Source organism: Falco rusticolus, chromosome 8 (assembly GCF_015220075.1).
Source record: "Falco rusticolus isolate bFalRus1 chromosome 8, bFalRus1.pri, whole genome shotgun sequence".
Lineage (NCBI taxonomy): Eukaryota > Metazoa > Chordata > Aves > Falconiformes > Falconidae > Falco > Falco rusticolus.
In genome coordinates this window covers 33,133,565-33,157,779 of record NC_051194.1, presented here as the reverse complement: position 1 = coordinate 33,157,779, position 24,215 = coordinate 33,133,565, and the positions used below count along the sequence as shown (strand labels likewise).

The 24,215-nt window shown below is 51.9% G+C and overlaps 1 protein-coding gene across 1 annotated transcript in view; it reads right to left on the bottom strand.

Annotated features, from left to right (window-relative positions):
- MUC13 (mucin 13, cell surface associated) overlaps positions 1 to 20,523 on the bottom strand; it is a 30,842-nt gene extending 10,319 nt beyond the window's left edge. Inside the window, exons 1-8 of the mRNA XM_037397822.1 lie at positions 20,265 to 20,523; positions 16,976 to 17,029; positions 15,036 to 15,089; positions 14,198 to 14,251; positions 11,992 to 12,045; positions 3,064 to 3,102; positions 2,276 to 2,395; positions 1,207 to 1,313 (exon numbers count right to left, since the gene is read on the bottom strand). Of these exons, the coding sequence (XP_037253719.1) occupies positions 1,207 to 1,313; positions 2,276 to 2,395; positions 3,064 to 3,102; positions 11,992 to 12,045; positions 14,198 to 14,251; positions 15,036 to 15,089; positions 16,976 to 17,029; positions 20,265 to 20,322 (540 nt within the window). The 5' untranslated portion in view covers positions 20,323 to 20,523. The remainder of the gene's footprint in view (positions 1 to 1,206; positions 1,314 to 2,275; positions 2,396 to 3,063; positions 3,103 to 11,991; positions 12,046 to 14,197; positions 14,252 to 15,035; positions 15,090 to 16,975; positions 17,030 to 20,264) is intronic.
- Between the last annotated feature and the right edge of the window lie 3,692 nt (positions 20,524 to 24,215).

Sequence of the window (24,215 nt, the reverse complement as noted above, 5' to 3'; positions counted from 1 at the left end):
ATCCTTATAGATGGCATGTGTCTCTAAGGTACAGTGAAGTTGGATTGTCAGGGGTCGGTCTTGCAGGGAGAAGTACAGCACTGATGAAAGCACTGGGGGTTGGATGGGGTCACTGAAAAAGTCACTGTCACAAGGGAACAGCCAGTGGAGGCAGCCACCTCCAACTGCCACACAAGCAGGAGGCACCGTAAGAAAAGGATTAAGAAGTCTAAGGCAACTGAGATGAAAGATAAACTACTCTTCTTTGTAATGAAATGAAAATAATTTTCTATGCTATTTTCATTTTTGCGTACTATTACATATCTATTCTAGTGCTGCATATCATACATATTTGAAGCCATGTCATGAAAAAATGTTGAACAGAAGAATTGAGGAAAATATTTTTAAACATTGTGGAGGGACAATTTTTGATTACTTTCTGATAAAACATTCATAGGAAGCAATAAAATAACATAAAAAAATTGATAACCATTTTTGATGAATTCTGATTAATATTTGAATATTTTTTATCAGCTGTCTGGTAGAGTTGCATACATCTTCTCCCTTACTTCCAGAAAGCAACATAAGCAAATCCACTTGTTTCAACATGGCAGTATAAATTAAACTGTTCATCTTATTTCTCCAGGAAATCCATTACCAGATTTTATCTACAATCATAGAATGCTCGAAATGTGTAATATCCATTTCACTAATAGTATTTAAATATTAATACTGGTGTGCTTATGGAAGAGACTTATTATTTAGGTATTTAGACACAGCTGGACAACCATTCTGAAAACTTTGTGCTGTGTGGAAATGCTAACTTTCTTTAAAAAAAAATATGCTCATTTTTACTCAGTATTACTGAACCCTCAGCAAACAGCAGAGATCAGAAACTAAATGGGTTGGAAAACTTTGCTCAACCCTATGGCTTCTGGAGACAGCATGGTGCTTCCCAGAACAGAAGTGGCACAAAAAATGCGGATGTTACATACTTCAGGTACATCGCTTCACTTCAGTAAGAGCCATGCATGTATCATCTGAGGTAAAAATTTAAGTCTTCTATGAATAGGTCTAAACTAGTGTGAAGCATTCTTTGAAAGAAGTAAATTTCTCAAGTGAAATTATTCTAGGCTCCACATTAAAGGCAGCGTCTATGCCCACTGTCTGCATGACATTCAGGATAGCATTAAACATACAGGGGGGAAAAATACCATCATCACTCACCAATACTGTTATATTTTCGTACACCTCCTCATACTGCGCGGAATTTACAATTTGAAGACTACTACTGTAAAGTCTTTTCAGTGTAATGACTCCTGGGAATATTTTCCCTGGAATGATGAAATTCGAATTATTTGATTAATAAAGAATATTAATTAATTAGAAACCATTCAAGTAAGTTGTGTTTCACATTACAGTTCTTCAGACTTCAGAGATGGGGAAATACAATGCAGAAATCAATCTGCTTTTTATTTTTTTTTTCCCCATATACTGGACAAATCAGTATGGGACAAATGTTTACTCAATCAATTCAGCTACAATGAGGGACGTACTCTGGCTACCTGAAAAGCAAGCAGAATCCTGGGCTCAACCAAACTGGCCAGACTATGAAACTGTATAGTGTGAAACTGTAAGCATGGAGCATGGTCTGAAGCTAACAAAAGACTCCAACTGAGCTGTTACAGCATTTAGTGAGAAAATACATAAAGGACTGCAACTTTGCAGCCACTAAGCAGCTAATGTGGTTCACCATATCTGAGAAAGCAATTCAGTGTCTACCTGCTTCTTCAGGGTCACAAGTAAATTTGAGAATCCTGCTTGCTGGCACTTTGAGATGCCCTGTTTGCTCACATGCTTGGCCTCCAGCAGCATCTCAGAAATGCATTTCAACAGGACTGTGGAGTGTTTAGCCACAGAGAACATCAAAACAGGTGTTCAGAGGTCTTCACAGGTTTGGGTCTCTTTTAAATCCTGACCATTAATATTGATTCAGGTTTATACTTGCATTTTTCTCCTGCTTTTCACTCATTTTAATCCCCAGCAGCCCTGACAGAGAACTCCACCTTCTTTTCCTAGCACATTAACTTCTTTGGCTGTTACTGTTTTGTGAGATAACAATCTAGGTCATTGTAGCAGTGGCTGTCTCCAAAGCAAAGCACTGTTCATCAGTCACTTTCCCAGACTGATTATGTTTTCAGTTATAACATGAGAACAAGGGATATGGGAAAATAAATTTACCTAGGCAGCTATCTTTGAAGTAACTAAAAATATAGACTGTCCTTCTGCGACTCACCTCTGTGACAATCCTTGTTGCTGTAGTAGAATCCATATTGGCACTGGCAGATAAAACTGCTATTTAAAGCAATACATTTAGCTAATGCTTTTCCACAAGGGTCTCCGCTGCAGAAGTCCTCTGATACAAAGATGAAAAATATTGACATCAGGATTTCTATGAAATTGCAATAGCCAGTTCATATATAAAGTAGTTGATATGTTAAATAGTTTATATATACACTTTTGCTAGGGAAAACTAACAGGTATGTTTGATAGAGTATAGATGCAATTAAAGAACACATGGCTATGTCTTGCTTGCTTAGTGTCTATGTAATAGCTCTTCTCTCTACACAATCCAGCAGGATATCATGGTGAGGACATAGAGTAAGGGTAAAATTCATTGTCTGTCATACTGAGCATCCACAATTTAACTCTTCTTAATACAACTAAAACCAAAACAAACACAAGAAGTATATCAAGGGTTGCCAAATTCAGTGATGAAGTTAGAAAAAGGCAGACTACCACAGCCTGTGTGTCTTCAATACTGTGCTGGTATGTACTTGCCTTATTGTAATACAGTGTCATAGTAGGGTCCTTTACTGCAGATCCATTAATAAAATGAAGGCTCCCAAGTTAATCATCGTAGTATACATACCTCAATAGATATTAGAATATGCTGCTAAGGAATTTGTTGCAGGGCTTGCAGCTGTCACCATAAGATGGCTAATGATATTAACTGACCACTATACCATAACTCTACAGCAGTAAAACTTCACAGGTTTGTGCTGACTGCTGCCTTCTACTTACCTTCTGGAGCTGTTGTTGAAGATGATGCTGTGTCCACTGCTGGAAAAGGGAAAATAACTTGTCAGCCGTGTTAGTGCCTTGGTTACGCTAAGGCCGTTGAAGGCAGCATGATATGATGCCTCAAAACTTTTCCCAAATCTGCTTCTGCCTTGCCCTGTACTTTAGCCAGTGCCATGCCCTTATTTCCTGCAACCTGTTGCTCAGTGTGATTTACCCTGCTTACCTGCCTGTAATATCTCTTCTCTGGCAACCTGTCTTTCCACTTGATTTGCCTTCTCTCTGCAAATTTTCTCTGTCTGAAAGCTCTGCAGGCTCCGCACATCTCTCCCTCTCCCCTAATGGCAAGTTAGTCATTGCTACCCCAAAACCAGGGCAAGGTTCTTGTTTCCACCCCCGCATCATCCTCAGTGTATCCAGAGAATCCTGTGGCTTATGCCTCTGTACTGAGCCAGCCCAGGACCTTTTGCAACTCCAATGTGTTTTAACACTGGGAAGAATAGTAGCACTACAAGAAAACTTCCAGCTAATCCTTCCTTGAAAATCATCCTGTAAGAAGCTAACCTAGACTTATCTACAGCAAAAAGAAAGAGAATTTTTTTTTCAAAGATGTGAAAGCAAATAAACCAGAAGAAAGAAATATAGAGAGCACTAGCACATTAGAATAATCTCTAATGTATTTTAAATGCAATTTTTTATAGGGTATGCTATTTGCCTAAAATGGTCACAGTCATATTTTCTTTAAGTAATTATATATTCTGTAAGGATTTTAGAGTATATATTTCATATTTATACATAATGTATCAGTTTATAAGTAATTAACAGTTATATTTCACTATATATTATAAATCAGGTGGTAATTACAGTTCTCTTACAGGTCACCAAACACTTCTTTTCACCCTGCAAGCTTTCTTTCACTTAAATCTATATGTGTGTTCGCATAGATGAGGCAGAGATTTTCTGTGCAAAAGGGAAAAATACAGCAACTGTCATCATACCCCCAGAAGTGAGAAGGAAAATACACCAGGAAGTTCCATTGTCTAGGAGACTCATCTCTAGACACTGTGTTTCCCTGTGTTTCCAGAGTTCCTACTGAACACAAATTCTTTTACGCAGGAAAAGACCCCCAACAAGATAGCAACAAAGCTTGTGAAATCAAGCCCAACAATCTCCCCTTGCAGCAAAGGCCAGCAGGAAAAAGTGGAGAGCAGGCATGGGCACAGACCAGGGGCTTTTTATGTCCCCTGGAACTTCCAGCTGGGATGGGGCTTATATGAGCAGGGACGATTCCTGGGATACACCGCTCCCTGGGACCCAGCCACTGCCCTGGGCACTCAGCCTCATGCCATTATGTGATGCATCTTTCTCCCTGAGACTGAGTTACTCCAGCCTGTCCCCAGAAAGGGATGACCTGTGGCTTTTTGCTCCTTACCTGTAGCTCCTGGGGTTGTTCCAGGCAGGGTAGAACTTACTTCGGTGCTGTTTCCTGGGGAACGGAAAAGAGGAGAGATGGTAACGCTGCTTAGCCATGTGTGGAGGAAAAGTCTCGTGGCACTCTGTGTGTGCAGGACAACCCCTGAGCAGGTAAGTGGGGGACCTGTGTGGGGCTGAGCAGCCCAAGCCCTGGGCAGCCTTGCCCTGCCCCTGGGCTGTCCCTGGCCGTGACACCTGTGCAGTCTGATGTGTCCACGGCCCCTGCTCCCCACATCCCAGGGCTTGAGGACACGCCACACACAGGCAGTGTATTGGCCCCAGCTGACCACGGCCAACTCAGCCCCCAGCACACGCCTGTGTCCTTGCAGGAGAGCTCCCTCAGCCCGCCCAAGGCAGTGCCACATGGCTGGGACCAGCTACCAGCACAGGTCAAGGGATGCCAGCAGACTGCGTACAGCCAGCGTGATAGGAAAGCGGGGTGCTGGCAAGAAGGATGCGCCTGCCCAAGGCCACCATGGAGGAGGACTGAGCAGGTGAGCAGGCTTCCCCTCCTCAGGTGACCCCAGCAGGAGCTTTGATCCACCTGGATGACGCTACCCAGCACCACGCTGGGACAGGCAACTTGGCCAGATATGGAGGACTCCCAGCAGGGATTCTCTGGGCTCCACGGCCATGGGCACTGACTACTGCCCCATGCCGCTATGTGAAGCATCTCCCTCTCTTCTCTGCCTGTGCTCCATCAAGCCACAGGAACAACTGCCAGCAGGGTGCCATCCCTGACTTGCCCTGGGCACCCGCTCTGCAGGGATCCTCTTGCACCTGGCACTGGTGCAGAAGCAAAGGCAGCAAGCAGGAACAGAGCAACCTCTTCAAATCTTCCCCAACACTTTTCCCTTGCAGCAAAGGCCAGCAGGGAAAGAGGGAAGAGTGAAGAGGATTCACAGCCTGCATGTGGGCACCTTTGCCTCCCCTGGGAGAGGAACCCGGGGAAACCCTCGCAGGGAATCACATCTCTGCCTGGGGGGGCTGCAGAGCTCCCTGAGACTGAGTTACTCCAGCCTGTCCCCAGAAGGGGATGGCCTGCGGCTTTTTGCTCCTTACCTGTAGTTCCTGGGGTTGTTCCAGGCAGGGTAGAATTTGCTTCGGTGCTGTTTCCTGGGGAACGGAAAAGAGGAGAGATGGTAACGCTGCTTAGCCATGTGTGGAGGAAAAGTCTCGTGGCACTCTGTGTGTGCAGGACAACCCCTGAGCAGGTAAGTGGGGGACCTGTGTGGGGCTGAGCAGCCCAAGCCCTGGGCAGCCTTGCCCTGCCCCTGGGCTGTCCCTGGCCGTGACACCTGTGCAGTCTGATGTGTCCACGGCCCCTGCTCCCCACATCCCAGGGCTTGAGGACATGCCACACACAGGCATGTCCTCAAGCCTGTCCTGAGGCCAACCCAGCCCCCAGCACACGCCTGTGTCCTTGCAGGAGAGCTCCCTCAGCCCGCCCAAAGCAGCAGCTCATGGGCAGGACCTTCTGCCAGAGCAGGCTGAGGTCACCCATCAGCCTGTGAACGTGTTACTCATAGTGGCCTGCTTGGCAGCACTGTTTTGGGAAAACCATGAAGCAGCAGCTGATTGTGCCTGCATGGCAGCACGTGTGGAACACATGTGTGTGCTGCGGCCTCTTCAGTGAGACAAAGGCACCCAGCAGCAGGGAACGGAGAGGCCCAAATCATCACCAATACTTTCCCCTTGCCGCAAAGACCAGGATGGCCAGAGAAGGAAGGCAGCAGAGGAGATGTAGATCTGGAGCTCTGCAACTTCAACTAGGAGAGGAACCCGGGGAAACCCTCGCAGGGAATCACATCTCTGCCTGGGGGGGCTGCAGAGCTCCCTGAGACTGAGTTACTCCAGCCTGTCCCCAGAAGGGGATGGCCTGCGGCTTTTTGCTCCTTACCTGTAGTTCCTGGGGTTGTTCCAGGCAGGGTAGAATTTGCTTCGGTGCTGTTTCCTGGGGAACGGAAAAGAGGAGAGATGGTAACGCTGCTTAGCCATGTGTGGAGGAAAAGTCTCGTGGCACTCTGTGTGTGCAGGACAACCCCTGAGCAGGTAAGTGGGGGACCTGTGTGGGGCTGAGCAGCCCAAGCCCTGGGCAGCCTTGCCCTGCCCCTGGGCTGTCCCTGGCCGTGACACCTGTGCAGTCTGATGTGTCCACGGCCCCTGCTCCCCACATCCCAGGGCCTGAGGACATGCCACACACAGGCATGTCCTCAAGCCTGTCCTGAGGCCAACCCAGCCCCCAGCACACGCCTGTGTCCTTGCAGGAGAGCTCCCTCAGCCCGCCCAAAGCAGCAGCTCATGGGCAGGACCTTCTGCCAGAGCAGGCTGAGGTCACCCATCAGCCTGTGAACGTGTTACTCATAGTGGCCTGCTTGGCAGCACTGTTTTGGGAAAACCATGAAGCAGCAGCTGATTGTGCCTGCATGGCAGCACGTGTGGAACACATGTGTGTGCTGCGGCCTCTTCAGTGAGACAAAGGCACCCAGCAGCAGGGAACGGAGAGGCCCAAATCATCACCAATACTTTCCCCTTGCCGCAAAGACCAGGATGGCCAGAGAAGGAAGGCAGCAGAGGAGATGTAGATCTGGAGCTCTGCAACTTCAACTAGGAGAGGAACCCGGGGAAACCCTCGCAGGGAATCACATCTCTGCCTGGGGGGGCTGCAGAGCTCCCTGAGACTGAGTTACTCCAGCCTGTCCCCAGAAGGGGATGGCCTGCGGCTTTTTGCTCCTTACCTGTAGTTCCTGGGGTTGTTCCAGGCAGGGTAGAATTTGCTTCGGTGCTGTTTCCTGGGGAACGGAAAAGAGGAGAGATGGTAACGCTGCTTAGCCATGTGTGGAGGAAAAGTCTCGTGGCACTCTGTGTGTGCAGGACAACCCCTGAGCAGGTAAGTGGGGGACCTGTGTGGGGCTGAGCAGCCCAAGCCCTGGGCAGCCTTGCCCTGCCCCTGGGCTGTCCCTGGCCGTGACACCTGTGCAGTCTGATGTGTCCACGGCCCCTGCTCCCCACATCCCAGGGCCTGAGGACATGCCACACACAGGCATGTCCTCAAGCCTGTCCTGAGGCCAACCCAGCCCCCAGCACACGCCTGTGTCCTTGCAGGAGAGCTCCCTCAGCCCGCCCAAAGCAGCAGCTCATGGGCAGGACCTTCTGCCAGAGCAGGCTGAGGTCACCCATCAGCCTGTGAACGTGTTACTCATAGTGGCCTGCTTGGCAGCACTGTTTTGGGAAAACCATGAAGCAGCAGCTGATTGTGCCTGCATGGCAGCACGTGTGGAACACATGTGTGTGCTGCGGCCTCTTCAGTGAGACAAAGGCACCCAGCAGCAGGGAACGGAGAGGCCCAAATCATCACCAATACTTTCCCCTTGCCGCAAAGACCAGGATGGCCAGAGAAGGAAGGCAGCAGAGGAGATGTAGATCTGGAGCTCTGCAACTTCAACTAGGAGAGGAACCCGGGGAAACCCTCGCAGGGAATCACATCTCTGCCTGGGGGGGCTGCAGAGCTCCCTGAGACTGAGTTACTCCAGCCTGTCCCCAGAAGGGGATGGCCTGCGGCTTTTTGCTCCTTACCTGTAGTTCCTGGGGTTGTTCCAGGCAGGGTAGAATTTGCTTCGGTGCTGTTTCCTGGGGAACGGAAAAGAGGAGAGATGGTAACGCTGCTTAGCCATGTGTGGAGGAAAAGTCTCGTGGCACTCTGTGTGTGCAGGACAACCCCTGAGCAGGTAAGTGGGGGACCTGTGTGGGGCTGAGCAGCCCAAGCCCTGGGCAGCCTTGCCCTGCCCCTGGGCTGTCCCTGGCCGTGACACCTGTGCAGTCTGATGTGTCCACGGCCCCTGCTCCCCACATCCCAGGGCTTGAGGACACGCCACACACAGGCAGTGTATTGGCCCCAGCTGACCACGGCCAACTCAGCCCCCAGCACACGCCTGTGTCCTTGCAGGAGAGCTCCCTCAGCCCGCCCAAGGCAGTGCCACATGGCTGGGACCAGCTACCAGCACAGGTCAAGGGATGCCAGCAGACTGCGTACAGCCAGCGTGATAGGAAAGCGGGGTGCTGGCAAGAAGGATGCGCCTGCCCAAGGCCACCATGGAGGAGGACTGAGCAGGTGAGCAGGCTTCCCCTCCTCAGGTGACCCCAGCAGGAGCTTTGATCCACCTGGATGACGCTACCCAGCACCACGCTGGGACAGGCAACTTGGCCAGATATGGAGGACTCCCAGCAGGGATTCTCTGGGCTCCACGGCCATGGGCACTGACTACTGCCCCATGCCGCTATGTGAAGCATCTCCCTCTCTTCTCTGCCTGTGCTCCATCAAGCCACAGGAACAACTGCCAGCAGGGTGCCATCCCTGACTTGCCCTGGGCACCCGCTCTGCAGGGATCCTCTTGCACCTGGCACTGGTGCAGAAGCAAAGGCAGCAAGCAGGAACAGAGCAACCTCTTCAAATCTTCCCCAACACTTTTCCCTTGCAGCAAAGGCCAGCAGGGAAAGAGGGAAGAGTGAAGAGGATTCACAGCCTGCATGTGGGCACCTTTGCCTCCCCTGGGAGAGGAACCCGGGGAAACCCTCGCAGGGAATCACATCTCTGCCTGGGGGAGCTGCAGAGCTCCCTGAGACTGAGTTACTCCAGCCTGTCCCCAGAAGGGGATGGCCTGCGGCTTTTTGCTCCTTACCTGTAGCTCCTGGGGTTGTTCCAGGCAGGGTAGAATTTGCTTCGGTGCTGTTTCCTGGGGAACGGAAAAGAGGAGAGATGGTAACGCTGCTTAGCCATGTGTGGAGGAAAAGTCTCGTGGCACTCTGTGTGTGCAGGACAACCCCTGAGCAGGTAAGTGGGGGACCTGTGTGGGGCTGAGCAGCCCAAGCCCTGGGCAGCCTTGCCCTGCCCCTGGGCTGTCCCTGGCCGTGACACCTGTGCAGTCTGATGTGTCCACGGCCCCTGCTCCCCACATCCCAGGGCCTGAGGACATGCCACACACAGGCATGTCCTCAAGCCTGTCCTGAGGCCAACCCAGCCCCCAGCACACGCCTGTGTCCTTGCAGGAGAGCTCCCTCAGCCCGCCCAAAGCAGCAGCTCATGGGCAGGACCTTCTGCCAGAGCAGGCTGAGGTCACCCATCAGCCTGTGAACGTGTTACTCATAGTGGCCTGCTTGGCAGCACTGTTTTGGGAAAACCATGAAGCAGCAGCTGATTGTGCCTGCATGGCAGCATGTGTGGAACACATGTGTGTGCTGCGGCCTCTTCAGTGAGACAAAGGCACCCAGCAGCAGGGAACGGAGAGGCCCAAATCATCACCAATACTTTCCCCTTGCCGCAAAGACCAGGATGGCCAGAGAAGGAAGGCAGCAGAGGAGATGTAGATCTGGAGCTCTGCAACTTCAACTAGGAGAGGAACCCGGGGAAACCCTCGCAGGGAATCACATCACTGCCTGGGGGGGCTGCAGAGCTCCCTGAGACTGAGTTACTCCAGCCTGTCCCCAGAAGGGGATGGCCTGCGGCTTTTTGCTCCTTACCTGTAGTTCCTGGGGTTGTTCCAGGCAGGGTAGAATTTGCTTCGGTGCTGTTTCCTGGGGAACGGAAAAGAGGAGAGATGGTAACGCTGCTTAGCCATGTGTGGAGGAAAAGTCTCGTGGCACTCTGTGTGTGCAGGACAACCCCTGAGCAGGTAAGTGGGGGACCTGTGTGGGGCTGAGCAGCCCAAGCCCTGGGCAGCCTTGCCCTGCCCCTGGGCTGTCCCTGGCCGTGACACCTGTGCAGTCTGATGTGTCCACGGCCCCTGCTCCCCACATCCCAGGGCTTGAGGACACGCCACACACAGGCAGTGTATTGGCCCCAGCTGACCACGGCCAACTCAGCCCCCAGCACACGCCTGTGTCCTTGCAGGAGAGCTCCCTCAGCCCGCCCAAGGCAGTGCCACATGGCTGGGACCAGCTACCAGCACAGGTCAAGGGATGCCAGCAGACTGCGTACAGCCAGCGTGATAGGAAAGCGGGGTGCTGGCAAGAAGGATGCGCCTGCCCAAGGCCACCATGGAGGAGGACTGAGCAGGTGAGCAGGCTTCCCCTCCTCAGGTGACCCCAGCAGGAGCTTTGATCCACCTGGATGACGCTACCCAGCACCACGCTGGGACAGGCAACTTGGCCAGATATGGAGGACTCCCAGCAGGGATTCTCTGGGCTCCACGGCCATGGGCACTGACTACTGCCCCATGCCGCTATGTGAAGCATCTCCCTCTCTTCTCTGCCTGTGCTCCATCAAGCCACAGGAACAACTGCCAGCAGGGTGCCATCCCTGACTTGCCCTGGGCACCCGCTCTGCAGGGATCCTCTTGCACCTGGCACTGGTGCAGAAGCAAAGGCAGCAAGCAGGAACAGAGCAACCTCTTCAAATCTTCCCCAACACTTTTCCCTTGCAGCAAAGGCCAGCAGGGAAAGAGGGAAGAGTGAAGAGGATTCACAGCCTGCATGTGGGCACCTTTGCCTCCCCTGGGAGAGGAACCCGGGGAAACCCTCGCAGGGAATCACATCTCTGCCTGGGGGAGCTGCAGAGCTCCCTGAGACTGAGTTACTCCAGCCTGTCCCCAGAAGGGGATGGCCTGCGGCTTTTTGCTCCTTACCTGTAGCTCCTGGGGTTGTTCCAGGCAGGGTAGAATTTGCTTCGGTGCTGTTTCCTGGGGAACGGAAAAGAGGAGAGATGGTAACGCTGCTTAGCCATGTGTGGAGGAAAAGTCTCGTGGCACTCTGTGTGTGCAGGACAACCCCTGAGCAGGTAAGTGGGGGACCTGTGTGGGGCTGAGCAGCCCAAGCCCTGGGCAGCCTTGCCCTGCCCCTGGGCTGTCCCTGGCCGTGACACCTGTGCAGTCTGATGTGTCCACGGCCCCTGCTCCCCACATCCCAGGGCCTGAGGACATGCCACACACAGGCATGTCCTCAAGCCTGTCCTGAGGCCAACCCAGCCCCCAGCACACGCCTGTGTCCTTGCAGGAGAGCTCCCTCAGCCCGCCCAAAGCAGCAGCTCATGGGCAGGACCTTCTGCCAGAGCAGGCTGAGGTCACCCATCAGCCTGTGAACGTGTTACTCATAGTGGCCTGCTTGGCAGCACTGTTTTGGGAAAACCATGAAGCAGCAGCTGATTGTGCCTGCATGGCAGCATGTGTGGAACACATGTGTGTGCTACGGCCTCTTCAGTGAGACAAAGGCACCCAGCAGCAGGGAACGGAGAGGCCCAAATCATCACCAATACTTTCCCCTTGCTGCAAAGACCAGGATGGCCAGAGAAGGAAGGCAGCAGAGGAGATGTAGATCTGGAGCTCTGCAACTTCAACTAGGAGAGGAACCCGGGGAAACCCTCGCAGGGAATCACATCACTGCCTGGGGGGGCTGCAGAGCTCCCTGAGACTGAGTTACTCCAGCCTGTCCCCAGAAGGGGATGGCCTGCGGCTTTTTGCTCCTTACCTGTAGTTCCTGGGGTTGTTCCAGGCAGGGTAGAACTTGCTTCGGTGCTGTTTCCTGGGGAACGGAAAAGAGGAGAGATGGTAACGCTGCTTAGCCATGTGTGGAGGAAAAGTCTCGTGGCACTCTGTGTGTGCAGGACAACCCCTGAGCAGGTAAGTGGGGGACCTGTGTGGGGCTGAGCAGCCCAAGCCCTGGGCAGCCTTGCCCTGCCCCTGGGCTGTCCCTGGCCGTGACACCTGTGCAGTCTGATGTGTCCACGGCCCCTGCTCCCCACATCCCAGGGCTTGAGGACACGCCACACACAGGCAGTGTATTGGCCCCAGCTGACCACGGCCAACTCAGCCCCCAGCACACGCCTGTGTCCTTGCAGGAGAGCTCCCTCAGCCCGCCCAAGGCAGTGCCACATGGCTGGGACCAGCTACCAGCACAGGTCAAGGGATGCCAGCAGACTGCGTACAGCCAGCGTGATAGGAAAGCGGGGTGCTGGCAAGAAGGATGCGCCTGCCCAAGGCCACCATGGAGGAGGACTGAGCAGGTGAGCAGGCTTCCCCTCCTCAGGTGACCCCAGCAGGAGCTTTGATCCACCTGGATGACGCTACCCAGCACCACGCTGGGACAGGCAACTTGGCCAGATATGGAGGACTCCCAGCAGGGATTCTCTGGGCTCCACGGCCATGGGCACTGACTACTGCCCCATGCCGCTATGTGAAGCATCTCCCTCTCTTCTCTGCCTGTGCTCCATCAAGCCACAGGAACAACTGCCAGCAGGGTGCCATCCCTGACTTGCCCTGGGCACCCGCTCTGCAGGGATCCTCTTGCACCTGGCACTGGTGCAGAAGCAAAGGCAGCAAGCAGGAACAGAGCAACCTCTTCAAATCTTCCCCAACACTTTTCCCTTGCAGCAAAGGCCAGCAGGGAAAGAGGGAAGAGTGAAGAGGATTCACAGCCTGCATGTGGGCACCTTTGCCTCCCCTGGGAGAGGAACCCGGGGAAACCCTCGCAGGGAATCACATCTCTGCCTGGGGGGGCTGCAGAGCTCCCTGAGACTGAGTTACTCCAGCCTGTCCCCAGAAGGGGATGGCCTGCGGCTTTTTGCTCCTTACCTGTAGCTCCTGGGGTTGTTCCAGGCAGGGTAGAATTTGCTTCGGTGCTGTTTCCTGGGGAACGGAAAAGAGGAGAGATGGTAACGCTGCTTAGCCATGTGTGGAGGAAAAGTCTCGTGGCACTCTGTGTGTGCAGGACAACCCCTGAGCAGGTAAGTGGGGGACCTGTGTGGGGCTGAGCAGCCCAAGCCCTGGGCAGCCTTGCCCTGCCCCTGGGCTGTCCCTGGCCGTGACACCTGTGCAGTCTGATGTGTCCACGGCCCCTGCTCCCCACATCCCAGGGCTTGAGGACACGCCACACACAGGCAGTGTATTGGCCCCAGCTGACCACGGCCAACTCAGCCCCCAGCACACGCCTGTGTCCTTGCAGGAGAGCTCCCTCAGCCCGCCCAAGGCAGTGCCACATGGCTGGGACCAGCTACCAGCACAGGTCAAGGGATGCCAGCAGACTGCGTACAGCCAGCGTGATAGGAAAGCGGGGTGCTGGCAAGAAGGATGCGCCTGCCCAAGGCCACCATGGAGGAGGACTGAGCAGGTGAGCAGGCTTCCCCTCCTCAGGTGACCCCAGCAGGAGCTTTGATCCACCTGGATGACGCTACCCAGCACCACGCTGGGACAGGCAACTTGGCCAGATATGGAGGACTCCCAGCAGGGATTCTCTGGGCTCCACGGCCATGGGCACTGACTACTGCCCCATGCCGCTATGTGAAGCATCTCCCTCTCTTCTCTGCCTGTGCTCCATCAAGCCACAGGAACAACTGCCAGCAGGGTGCCATCCCTGACTTGCCCTGGGCACCCGCTCTGCAGGGATCCTCTTGCACCTGGCACTGGTGCAGAAGCAAAGGCAGCAAGCAGGAACAGAGCAACCTCTTCAAATCTTCCCCAACACTTTTCCCTTGCAGCAAAGGCCAGCAGGGAAAGAGGGAAGAGTGAAGAGGATTCACAGCCTGCATGTGGGCACCTTTGCCTCCCCTGGGAGAGGAACCCGGGGAAACCCTCGCAGGGAATCACATCTCTGCCTGGGGGGGCTGCAGAGCTCCCTGAGACTGAGTTACTCCAGCCTGTCCCCAGAAGGGGATGGCCTGCGGCTTTTTGCTCCTTACCTGTAGTTCCTGGGGTTGTTCCAGGCAGGGTAGAATTTGCTTCGGTGCTGTTTCCTGGGGAACGGAAAAGAGGAGAGATGGTAACGCTGCTTAGCCATGTGTGGAGGAAAAGTCTCGTGGCACTCTGTGTGTGCAGGACAACCCCTGAGCAGGTAAGTGGGGGACCTGTGTGGGGCTGAGCAGCCCAAGCCCTGGGCAGCCTTGCCCTGCCCCTGGGCTGTCCCTGGCCGTGACACCTGTGCAGTCTGATGTGTCCACGGCCCCTGCTCCCCACATCCCAGGGCTTGAGGACATGCCACACACAGGCATGTCCTCAAGCCTGTCCTGAGGCCAACACAGCCCCCAGCACACGCCTGTGTCCTTGCAGGAGAGCTCCCTCAGCCCGCCCAAAGCAGCAGCTCATGGGCAGGACCTTCTGCCAGAGCAGGCTGAGGTCACCCATCAGCCTGTGAACGTGTTACTCATAGTGGCCTGCTTGGCAGCACAGTTTTGGGAAAACCATGAAGCAGCAGCTGATTGTGCCTGCATGGCAGCACGTGTGGAACACATGTGTGTGCTGCGGCCTCTTCAGTGAGACAAAGGCACCCAGCAGCAGGGAACGGAGAGGCCCAAATCATCACCAATACTTTCCCCTTGCCGCAAAGACCAGGATGGCCAGAGAAGGAAGGCAGCAGAGGAGATGTAGATCTGGAGCTCTGCAACTTCAACTAGGAGAGGAACCCGGGGAAACCCTCGCAGGGAATCACATCTCTGCCTGGGGGGGCTGCAGAGCTCCCTGAGACTGAGTTACTCCAGCCTGTCCCCAGAAGGGGATGGCCTGCGGCTTTTTGCTCCTTACCTGTAGTTGCTGGGGTTGTTCCAGGCAGGGTAGAATTTGCTTCGGTGCTGTTTCCTGGGGAACGGAAAAGAGGAGAGATGGTAACGCTGCTTAGCCATGTGTGGAGGAAAAGTCTCGTGGCACTCTGTGTGTGCAGGACAACCCCTGAGCAGGTAAGTGGGGGACCTGTGTGGGGCTGAGCAGCCCAAGCCCTGGGCAGCCTTGCCCTGCCCCTGGGCTGTCCCTGGCCGTGACACCTGTGCAGTCTGATGTGTCCACGGCCCCTGCTCCCCACATCCCAGGGCTTGAGGACACGCCACACACAGGCAGTGTATTGGCCCCAGCTGACCACGGCCAACTCAGCCCCCAGCACACGCCTGTGTCCTTGCAGGAGAGCTCCCTCAGCCCGCCCAAGGCAGTGCCACATGGCTGGGACCAGCTACCAGCACAGGTCAAGGGATGCCAGCAGACTGCGTACAGCCAGCGTGATAGGAAAGCGGGGTGCTGGCAAGAAGGATGCGCCTGCCCAAGGCCACCATGGAGGAGGACTGAGCAGGTGAGCAGGCTTCCCCTCCTCAGGTGACCCCAGCAGGAGCTTTGATCCACCTGGATGACGCTACCCAGCACCACGCTGGGACAGGCAACTTGGCCAGATATGGAGGACTCCCAGCAGGGATTCTCTGGGCTCCACGGCCATGGGCACTGACTACTGCCCCATGCCGCTATGTGAAGCATCTCCCTCTCTTCTCTGCCTGTGCTCCATCAAGCCACAGGAACAACTGCCAGCAGGGTGCCATCCCTGACTTGCCCTGGGCACCCGCTCTGCAGGGATCCTCTTGCACCTGGCACTGGTGCAGAAGCAAAGGCAGCAAGCAGGAACAGAGCAACCTCTTCAAATCTTCCCCAACACTTTTCCCTTGCAGCAAAGGCCAGCAGGGAAAGAGGGAAGAGTGAAGAGGATTCACAGCCTGCATGTGGGCACCTTTGCCTCCCCTGGGAGAGGAACCCGGGGAAACCCTCGCAGGGAATCACATCTCTGCCTGGGGAGCTGCAGAGCTCCCTGAGACTGAGTTACTCCAGCCTGTCCCCAGAAGGGGATGGCCTGCGGCTTTTTGCTCCTTACCTGTAGCTCCTGGGGTTGTTCCAGGCAGGGTAGAATTTGCTTCGGTGCTGTTTCCTGGGGAAAGGAAAAGAGGAGAGATGGTAACGCTGCTTAGCCATGTGTGGAGGAAAAGTCTCGTGGCACTCTGTGTGTGCAGGACAACCCCTGAGCAGGTAAGTGGGGGACCTGTGTGGGGCTGAGCAGCCCAAGCCCTGGGCAGCCTTGCCCTGCCCCTGGGCTGTCCCTGGCCGTGACACCTGTGCAGTCTGATGTGTCCACGGCCCCTGCTCCCCACATCCCAGGGCCTGAGGACATGCCACACACAGGCATGTCCTCAAGCCTGTCCTGAGGCCAACCCAGCCCCCAGCACACGCCTGTGTCCTTGCAGGAGAGCTCCCTCAGCCCGCCCAAAGCAGCAGCTCATGGGCAGGACCTTCTGCCAGAGCAGGCTGAGGTCACCCATCAGCCTGTGAACGTGTTACTCATAGTGGCCTGCTTGGCAGCACTGTTTTGGGAAAACCATGAAGCAGCAGCTGATTGTGCCTGCATGGCAGCACGTGTGGAACACATGTGTGTGCTGCGGCCTCTTCAGTGAGACAAAGGCACCCAGCAGCAGGGAACGGAGAGGCCCAAATCATCACCAATACTTTCCCCTTGCCGCAAAGACCAGGATGGCCAGAGAAGGAAGGCAGCAGAGGAGATGTAGATCTGGAGCTCTGCAACTTCAACTAGGAGAGGAACCCGGGGAAACCCTCGCAGGAAATCACATCTCTGCCTGGGGGAGCTGCAGAGCTCCCTGAGACTGAGTTACTCCAGCCTGTCCCCAGAAGGGGATGGCCTGCGGCTTTTTGCTCCTTACCTGTAGTTGCTGGGGTTGTTCCAGGCAGGGTAGAACTTGCTTCGGTGCTGTTTCCTGGGGAACGGAAAAGAGGAGAGATGGTAACGCTGCTTAGCCATGTGTGGAGGAAAAGTCTCGTGGCACTCTGTGTGTGCAGGACAACCCCTGAGCAGGTAAGTGGGGGACCTGTGTGGGGCTGAGCAGCCCAAGCCCTGGGCAGCCTTGCCCTGCCCCTGGGCTGTCACTGGCCCCATGCCTTATTGGTGTCATGTTTTTTCTTGTAGTGCTTTTCCCACTCCAAAACGTTTGGCTCCTTCCCCCCAACAGCAATTTTGTACCCTTCTTGCCTTTCTCGTCCAGGTGATTTTGGCACACCAAGCTGCCAACACACGTTTCTCCTTGCAGGAAAGCTCCCTGTGCCTTCCCAAGGCAGCAGGACACTGCCATTCCTCGCTGCCTGAATAGGGTAAGGGGCATTCCTTTTGCTAGCGAACATGTTGCAGGTTGAGAGGTAGCAGAGCTCTTGTCCAACCTAGTGCCACTGTTGCTGCCTTCTCTTGCTATGTCAATTTGCTTTTCTCATCCCTTAAACAAACAGTGTTTTTACCATCATGCATCTGCAGTAGCTGCACTGATTTTAATTTGATGTTATATGACATTGCACTCCACAGTTAAGATGTTCACAGTGACTCTTCAGATTTGTTCTAGACCTCAGCTAAACCCACAAAAAATACTTTTGCTGCAAGGTAGAGATATATTGATACTTTGCAGCTATGGAAGATGTTCTCAGGAAAAGCATCATTTAAACCCCTGTGCGGACTCCTCCATAGCAGCAATGGAGGAACGATTGCCTTTGCTAACACCTTCTCCTATGCTGTAACAAATACATCCGGACATTGAAAGCATTGCAATTTTACTCAAAGAATGCATATCCTGCTAAATTAGCATCAGTGGTATCAAGACATATCCAGGACAATGCTGCCATGTGGTTATGACAGTTTAGATTATTTTTTGCCATTCTTTTCCTTCCTTGTTATAATTCTTTCTGAGTAAAGAGAAACCAGGCTGATATGAGACAAGAGCTGAAGAAAATTTTCCTGACATTTTGGTTTTAGCATTACCTTTACTGTGTTTACTCCTCTAAAGTATTTAATCTGTTTAGGTTTAGGATGTTTATTTTATATTTAAATTGTGTCATTCTTAACTCTCCATATAGGGAACGTTTTGGGATTTTTTTGCCTAGAAGCAAGGAGAACAAATAATAAAACAACATTGTTGATAAGTGTGCGATACTGACAAATGGCCAGTTTGGATCATAAGATCTAAATTTAATCTAAATTAGTTAATATATGAGTTAGGAATAAACATATTTACTCTGAATTAATGTCATTGCAATCATAATTTAATCTAAGTAATTAACAGCAGGCAGCTGGAAGACTAATGTATTTGTGGCTAAAATTCTTGGCACTAACACACTCATAGCTGTCATATTAAAAAAATATTGCAAATCTCAACAGGCATTTGAAAAATAGACCCTGCTTTTCAAGAGCTTTGTAGGACTTCGAAAATCCAAAGTGAGGCAAATTCTATAAACTTTTTTATTCTGATCAATAAAGCTGATGTAGAAAAGGCACATCAAAAAGACAGCGCCTGAAGGAATCCGTTAGTCTCCTCTACGTGAAGGGGAAACCTGACCAATTGTACCAGTTCTCTGCGAAGTCTTCTGCCTCCACTGGTCATTGAGTCCTATAGGCAGCAGTATTTGTTCCACAGTCAATGTAAAGAAATCTAAATTCTTCCTATAACAATGATAATATGAATCTATACTGGCCACAGGCCATGGTTTTGGAGCATTGTTTAGGCTGCCTTCTCAAACTGGATGTTGGGGCAGTAATCCCTTACAGAGTTCATCTCTGGTGTACAACAGCTGTTAGCCTTGTAGAGGCTCTGGCTAACAGATGTCCAGGTGTACCCTTTGGACTCAGGGAGCATCACGTTCGTGGTGACAGCAGAGCACATGAGCTGCAATTGAACCTTGCTGACGCGCTCGTCAAGGGTAACCTGAGCAAAGGTGGCTATTTTATGGCTCTCCTTGCCTAGACCCTGCCTTATGTGTAAGGGAACAGGATGTGTTAATAGATTTAGACATTCACTACCAAGATAAAGAAATGGATGTTACAACCAACGTTATGGAATAACAGACATCTGGCTGCTGGGCAGGGCAGGGCCTTTGACAGTACTATTCAAACAGACACATCCTGCAAAGCTTTTACATTTGCTTAGAATGAAAAAGGTTTCTGGGCAGGTCCATCCTGATGCAAAGCCTGCTTCAGTAAGTGAAAGCCTCACATTGCTTTTGGTAGCTCTCGAGTCAAGATTACCCACATCTTGCTGATACCAAACAACTAACAAACTTGAAGATATCTATACTTATAATTTATAGCTAAAAAATGGTCTGTTGCATGTTGTAGACATTGCTGGAAATACATATGTTCACTCAAAGTAGTCAAGAGACCCACAACCATCTGTTACCAGTTGCAAGGTTAACAGCATCAGTGAAGGTCTTAATTTGGCTCATATATCTGTAACTTTATCTCTGTATTAGCCAGGAGTTCCTGTCCTCTCACAGCTTCATGTCACCACAAAACTCTTCGTACAGTTGCCTTAACTCTACTTCTGCTAACACCTTTGCTCCCTCGTACCAGGGAGGGGCACGTCTGAGCAGAGGCTCTGGCCCACTACTACGAAGTTTGTCATGATGCCAGAAGCAGCAGTAAGCAGCTTAAGGACCGACACCTGCCCTTGCTGTTTGAATAGACCACGGCGCAGCCCTCTGCCACCCAAGCTGGTGGGAAAGTTCCCATTAATTATTTTCAACATGAGGGAACTCCACAAGCCAGCTCAGGTGGTGCTGCTTCCCAGACGGACTGTGCAAGGAGCCTCTGGCCGGCAGGCCCGCAGCAGCACTCCTTTCCTTGGGTGCTGGGGTGAAACTGTCGCACCTTTTGTTGTGACTGTAACAGAGCTTGAATTACCTGGGTGTAGCGTGCAGGTCCGGAAAACTGCTCTTGGAATAGGCTAAATTAGGTTAATCACAAGCACCAGTGATTTTGCATTGTTCCGTGAACAAGAAAAACTGTTGGCTCTCAGGGACATTTTTCGTTGTTAATTAATCAAAATCTAGACGTGCTGAATTGTGTACCACCATTGACCTCCAGCCTCAGCAGCTGCTGAAAGTACTAAGCAATCCATTCACTGCCACAGAATAGCTACCCTGATAAATCCCAAAACAGAAGATAGTGTTTCTTACCTTTCAAAAGGCTCAACACCAGGCTGAGCAACACAGCGAGGAATACACAGCGTCTCATTGCTGCCTCTGTCGCTGCTGCTACTTGCTGCTAAACCTCAGAGAAAGTGCTTTTGTCTTCTGGTGTCAGCTCATTTAAGGTTCCAGCCACAGGTAGAGTTCAGCCCCGAGCTGACGTCATGGTGGCAAATGGCAAATGATAAATGCAAGCTAGGTATTTCTTCCTCCTCAGGCTGGGAGGAGATTACTGGATCTTTAAGCCATAAATGCTTGAGAGCTGTTGACACAAGGAAGTTACTGCTAAATAAACTGATGTGGGAAGTGAAAGCATATCAGCTATCCCCTGCCAGCTCTCCACACTAACACCTTCAGTGCAAATTAAATGGAGGTTACTGTATAATCTGTTCTTAAAGTGGAAGAAGCTGTCCCATCGCGAGGCATGTTAAGTATGCACTTGGAGCAGAGTACCTGGGATCCACATGCTAGCTTCCCTTGCAATAAACTACAGTACAGACAAGCTCTGTGCCTCAGATTCCAATTGTTCTTTCCTTATAAGCGAAATATTATGCCAAAGCACTTCTTACTGCTCAACAGAGTAAAAAAGCAACAAACATCTGCATCCTTAACATCAGAGAAACAGGATTGACCTTGTCCCTTCCGACAGTGATTACGGCTGGTTTGTTTGCTGCCATCTTACGTGTGTTACGGGCTCACTAAGGTGGTGTGGCAAGAGAAGGGGGAGCAGGCAGGGCAGCCCGCGGGTGTTTGGGCGGCAGCCCTCCTTTCCTGAGAGGAAGCCTATTTGTGCCAGGGAGATGCTGGGAAGCAGGGATGATCAGGCTGAAGCAGGAAGCCCACAGCAGATCTAGAAATGAGAAATAGCCCAAAAGACCACAGAGCAGGTGACACAGCTGTTGCACAGGGAATATAGGTGGAAGGTAGAGACTTACTGCATTGCAGGAAGCCTCAGAAAACTGCTAGTGGAGACCAAGATGGGAAAAAAAGATCTCTGCAGGCAAAATCTGGTTTTCCCAACCCTCTTATTTTTAGCTACCTCACCTGCCTGAGTTCTCTAGCTGAATAGTGTGTCTGTTCTGCGTTGTGCTTCAGCAAAATGCACTCCTTTAGACTGTTAGAAACCAGGTGGTCCATGGTCATTTCCAGTTTCTCCTTTTCAGGCCAAGGTATCGTTTCTTTCCCTTCAAAGGTCTGAGTGACCCTGGATCCTGCCACAACTGCCAGTAAAGACTTTCTGTGAAACGAACACAGATTATCTTGTCATTATCAGACATGGACTAGAAGGATGAGCAACCCATTGGTGTCTCCTGCAAAGGCACCTCTCATGGCTGTGGAGCTGGTCTCTTCTGGCAGACTCCAGTGCCAACAACACTGGGTGTCAGGGAGCTGTGGGGCTGAGGGCACTGGGGGACCAGGAGCGGCCAGGGTCCACCCCACCACCCCCAGCCATGGAGCAGGGATGGCCTGCGAGGGAGGCCAGGGTCAGGCAGCCTGGGGCATGCTCAGGGTCCCCACAGCATCCCCTCACTCCAGCCGCCCTCTCAGGCCACCCAGGACCCAGCTCCTGCCCCTGCTGCTGCTTACTCCCCCGCCAGTTGCCCATCCTGGCCGATTCGGTTCCTCCAGGCCCCTCCTTCAGACTCCCTTCTGCCAGGAGCCGACAGAAAAAGGAAGGGTTTGCTACCAGGGCGCTGTGCCCCCCTGCCTCGGCAGCGTCCAGCCTCCACCCCAGGCCACCACCACCCTCCCAGCCTTCCCTTACAGAGGGCAGGAGGCTCCTGAAAACTAAACCCGAATCCTCGTTGGAATGAAGCCCGTCAGTCGTGAGCAGACTGCGCTGTGAGCTGCCGGGGAGACCCAGCGGCCCCGGCCACCAGCCACCCAGGAGCCACCACACACGCTGCAGCTGGAAATCCATGTGCCGAGGAGGACAAACCTGGCTGTGGAGGGTATCTGGCAGAGCTGTATGCCACCGGTCCTCCGGCCATGTCCATCTCCCATATCTAGACTCTTCAGCCATCTCAATATGTCCCGATATTCCAATGCTCCCTCTAGGTACAACTAGACTAATGCAGGTCTTAAAATCTCCCTGTTGGCTCTGAAGCGAGTGTGTAGGACCAGGAGAACTTCCCAGGGTACTATTGAAACCGAGGGTCAGGTCTTCAGCAGGTGTAAATGGTACAGCTTTGTGGGCTACACTGGTATCTACTGGCTGAGTGTGTAGTCCTGCACATTAAAACTCTTTTCTATGGCGAATACACATCAGAAGCTGGTGTATTACCTATATAATTAGAGTTCACTTCCGTTCTTACCTGGATGTTCTTGTTTACCATGATCACAGTTTGGAAGGTGTGAATTATTTGCAATGCAAAAGACACGAGCCTCTCCAGGAAATAATGCACTGATCAGACCTACACTTCCACATACCAGATCTTTTTGACTCTGCTTGCCCCACCCTGTCCCTTTTGCGACACACCAGTGGTCACCACAGACTCTCCTCGGGAAGAAGGAGGGTGACAGGCTGTATGTGCCCCATTGCTTGTCAGTTTGTGGAGGAATTAGTAATTGAGATTTGATGGTTTAGGAGAACAGACATAAAGCAATACCAAAACAGGAAAAATTATGTCATTGAAACGTCAGCAGCTCTAATGCAATTATTAATGAAGTTATTAAACACTTGTTTAAAGCGTACAGTTTAAGCTGTAAAACCAAACTGTTGTGTGTCAAAGCTCAGGTATGGCAATCGAGAACACTGACAAATGATTGTTTACGGAATAAAAACTGTACTATACTTAGCAACACACATAATAGTTTCCTCTTGTCTTCATCTTTATTTATGGCAGGAAAAAGAAGTACCAAAGGTGAAAGACCTTGCTTACCTATTAGAGGGTGCATAGTCCTGTGCAGCCTCGTTATTTAACTGTAAGTTGTGTGTAATCAAGAGGCAATCATGCTGCCAGAAGACATACATTAAAGCAGGAGCAAGTGCCTTTTACAGCTTTTCACATGTGTCTGCTGGATATTTTCTCCCTGTGTATTTTTTCAGTCCTACTCCTTACTAGATTCCTACACATTTGCTATCTCATGTAAATGTGGTTCATCCACTGTATATTACATACACAAGTGGAAAATATGTTGTAATTCTCTAAAAGTTCAAAAAAACCTCCCGAAAGTCTAAACCAAAGTGCTATACCTACAGATTCACCCGCAATCAGGGGAAGCAGTTTGACTTCTTTTCAGGTGGTTCCCAAGCTGGTTGAGGGCCCACACTCGATGGTCTCAGAGACACTGGTATGCAAATCTGAAGTTGGCAGGACTCTTACACATGTTTGTCCATAACTCCAAAGGTCTTTTACCTGGTGTCATGGCAATGTTGTCACCAGTCCTTTTGCACTGCCAATTTCCTTAAAAGATACCAATGTCAGACAGAAAACAGAACAACCTGCAATAGTATTAATAACAAAACTGAGACACTATTAACGGTCCTCTTGCAAATGAACAGGGTCTCAGGATTTTATCAGGTTACTGTCTCCTCTTTTTTCCCACCAGAGTCTTACCAGACAAGGAGCAGGCATATAACACAAATCTGTACTATATCACAGTAGAAAGTAGTATAAAGTTTCAGGATGTAGCAAGCAGCATGTTCTAGACTCACCATTCCTCTGCGAGTGGCACTCCCTTCACCTAGGGCAGCTGCCTAGTGTGGGGTCCTGTGACACTACTGTGAAGGGTGAGGGATATCTTACCATGGGGTGAGCTACCCTCTGCAGGTGCTCGTCTCTTTTCATGGCTAGCGGAGGAGCCAAATGGTGCGTTCAAACTGGCCACCTAACTTTTGGTAAAGCAGATGAATCCCACCTTAGTCTCACCCGATTGCTATCGCAGTTGAGTGTTGTACTCCTCTGGAGCAATATATGAAAAGATTGTCCCAGCTGA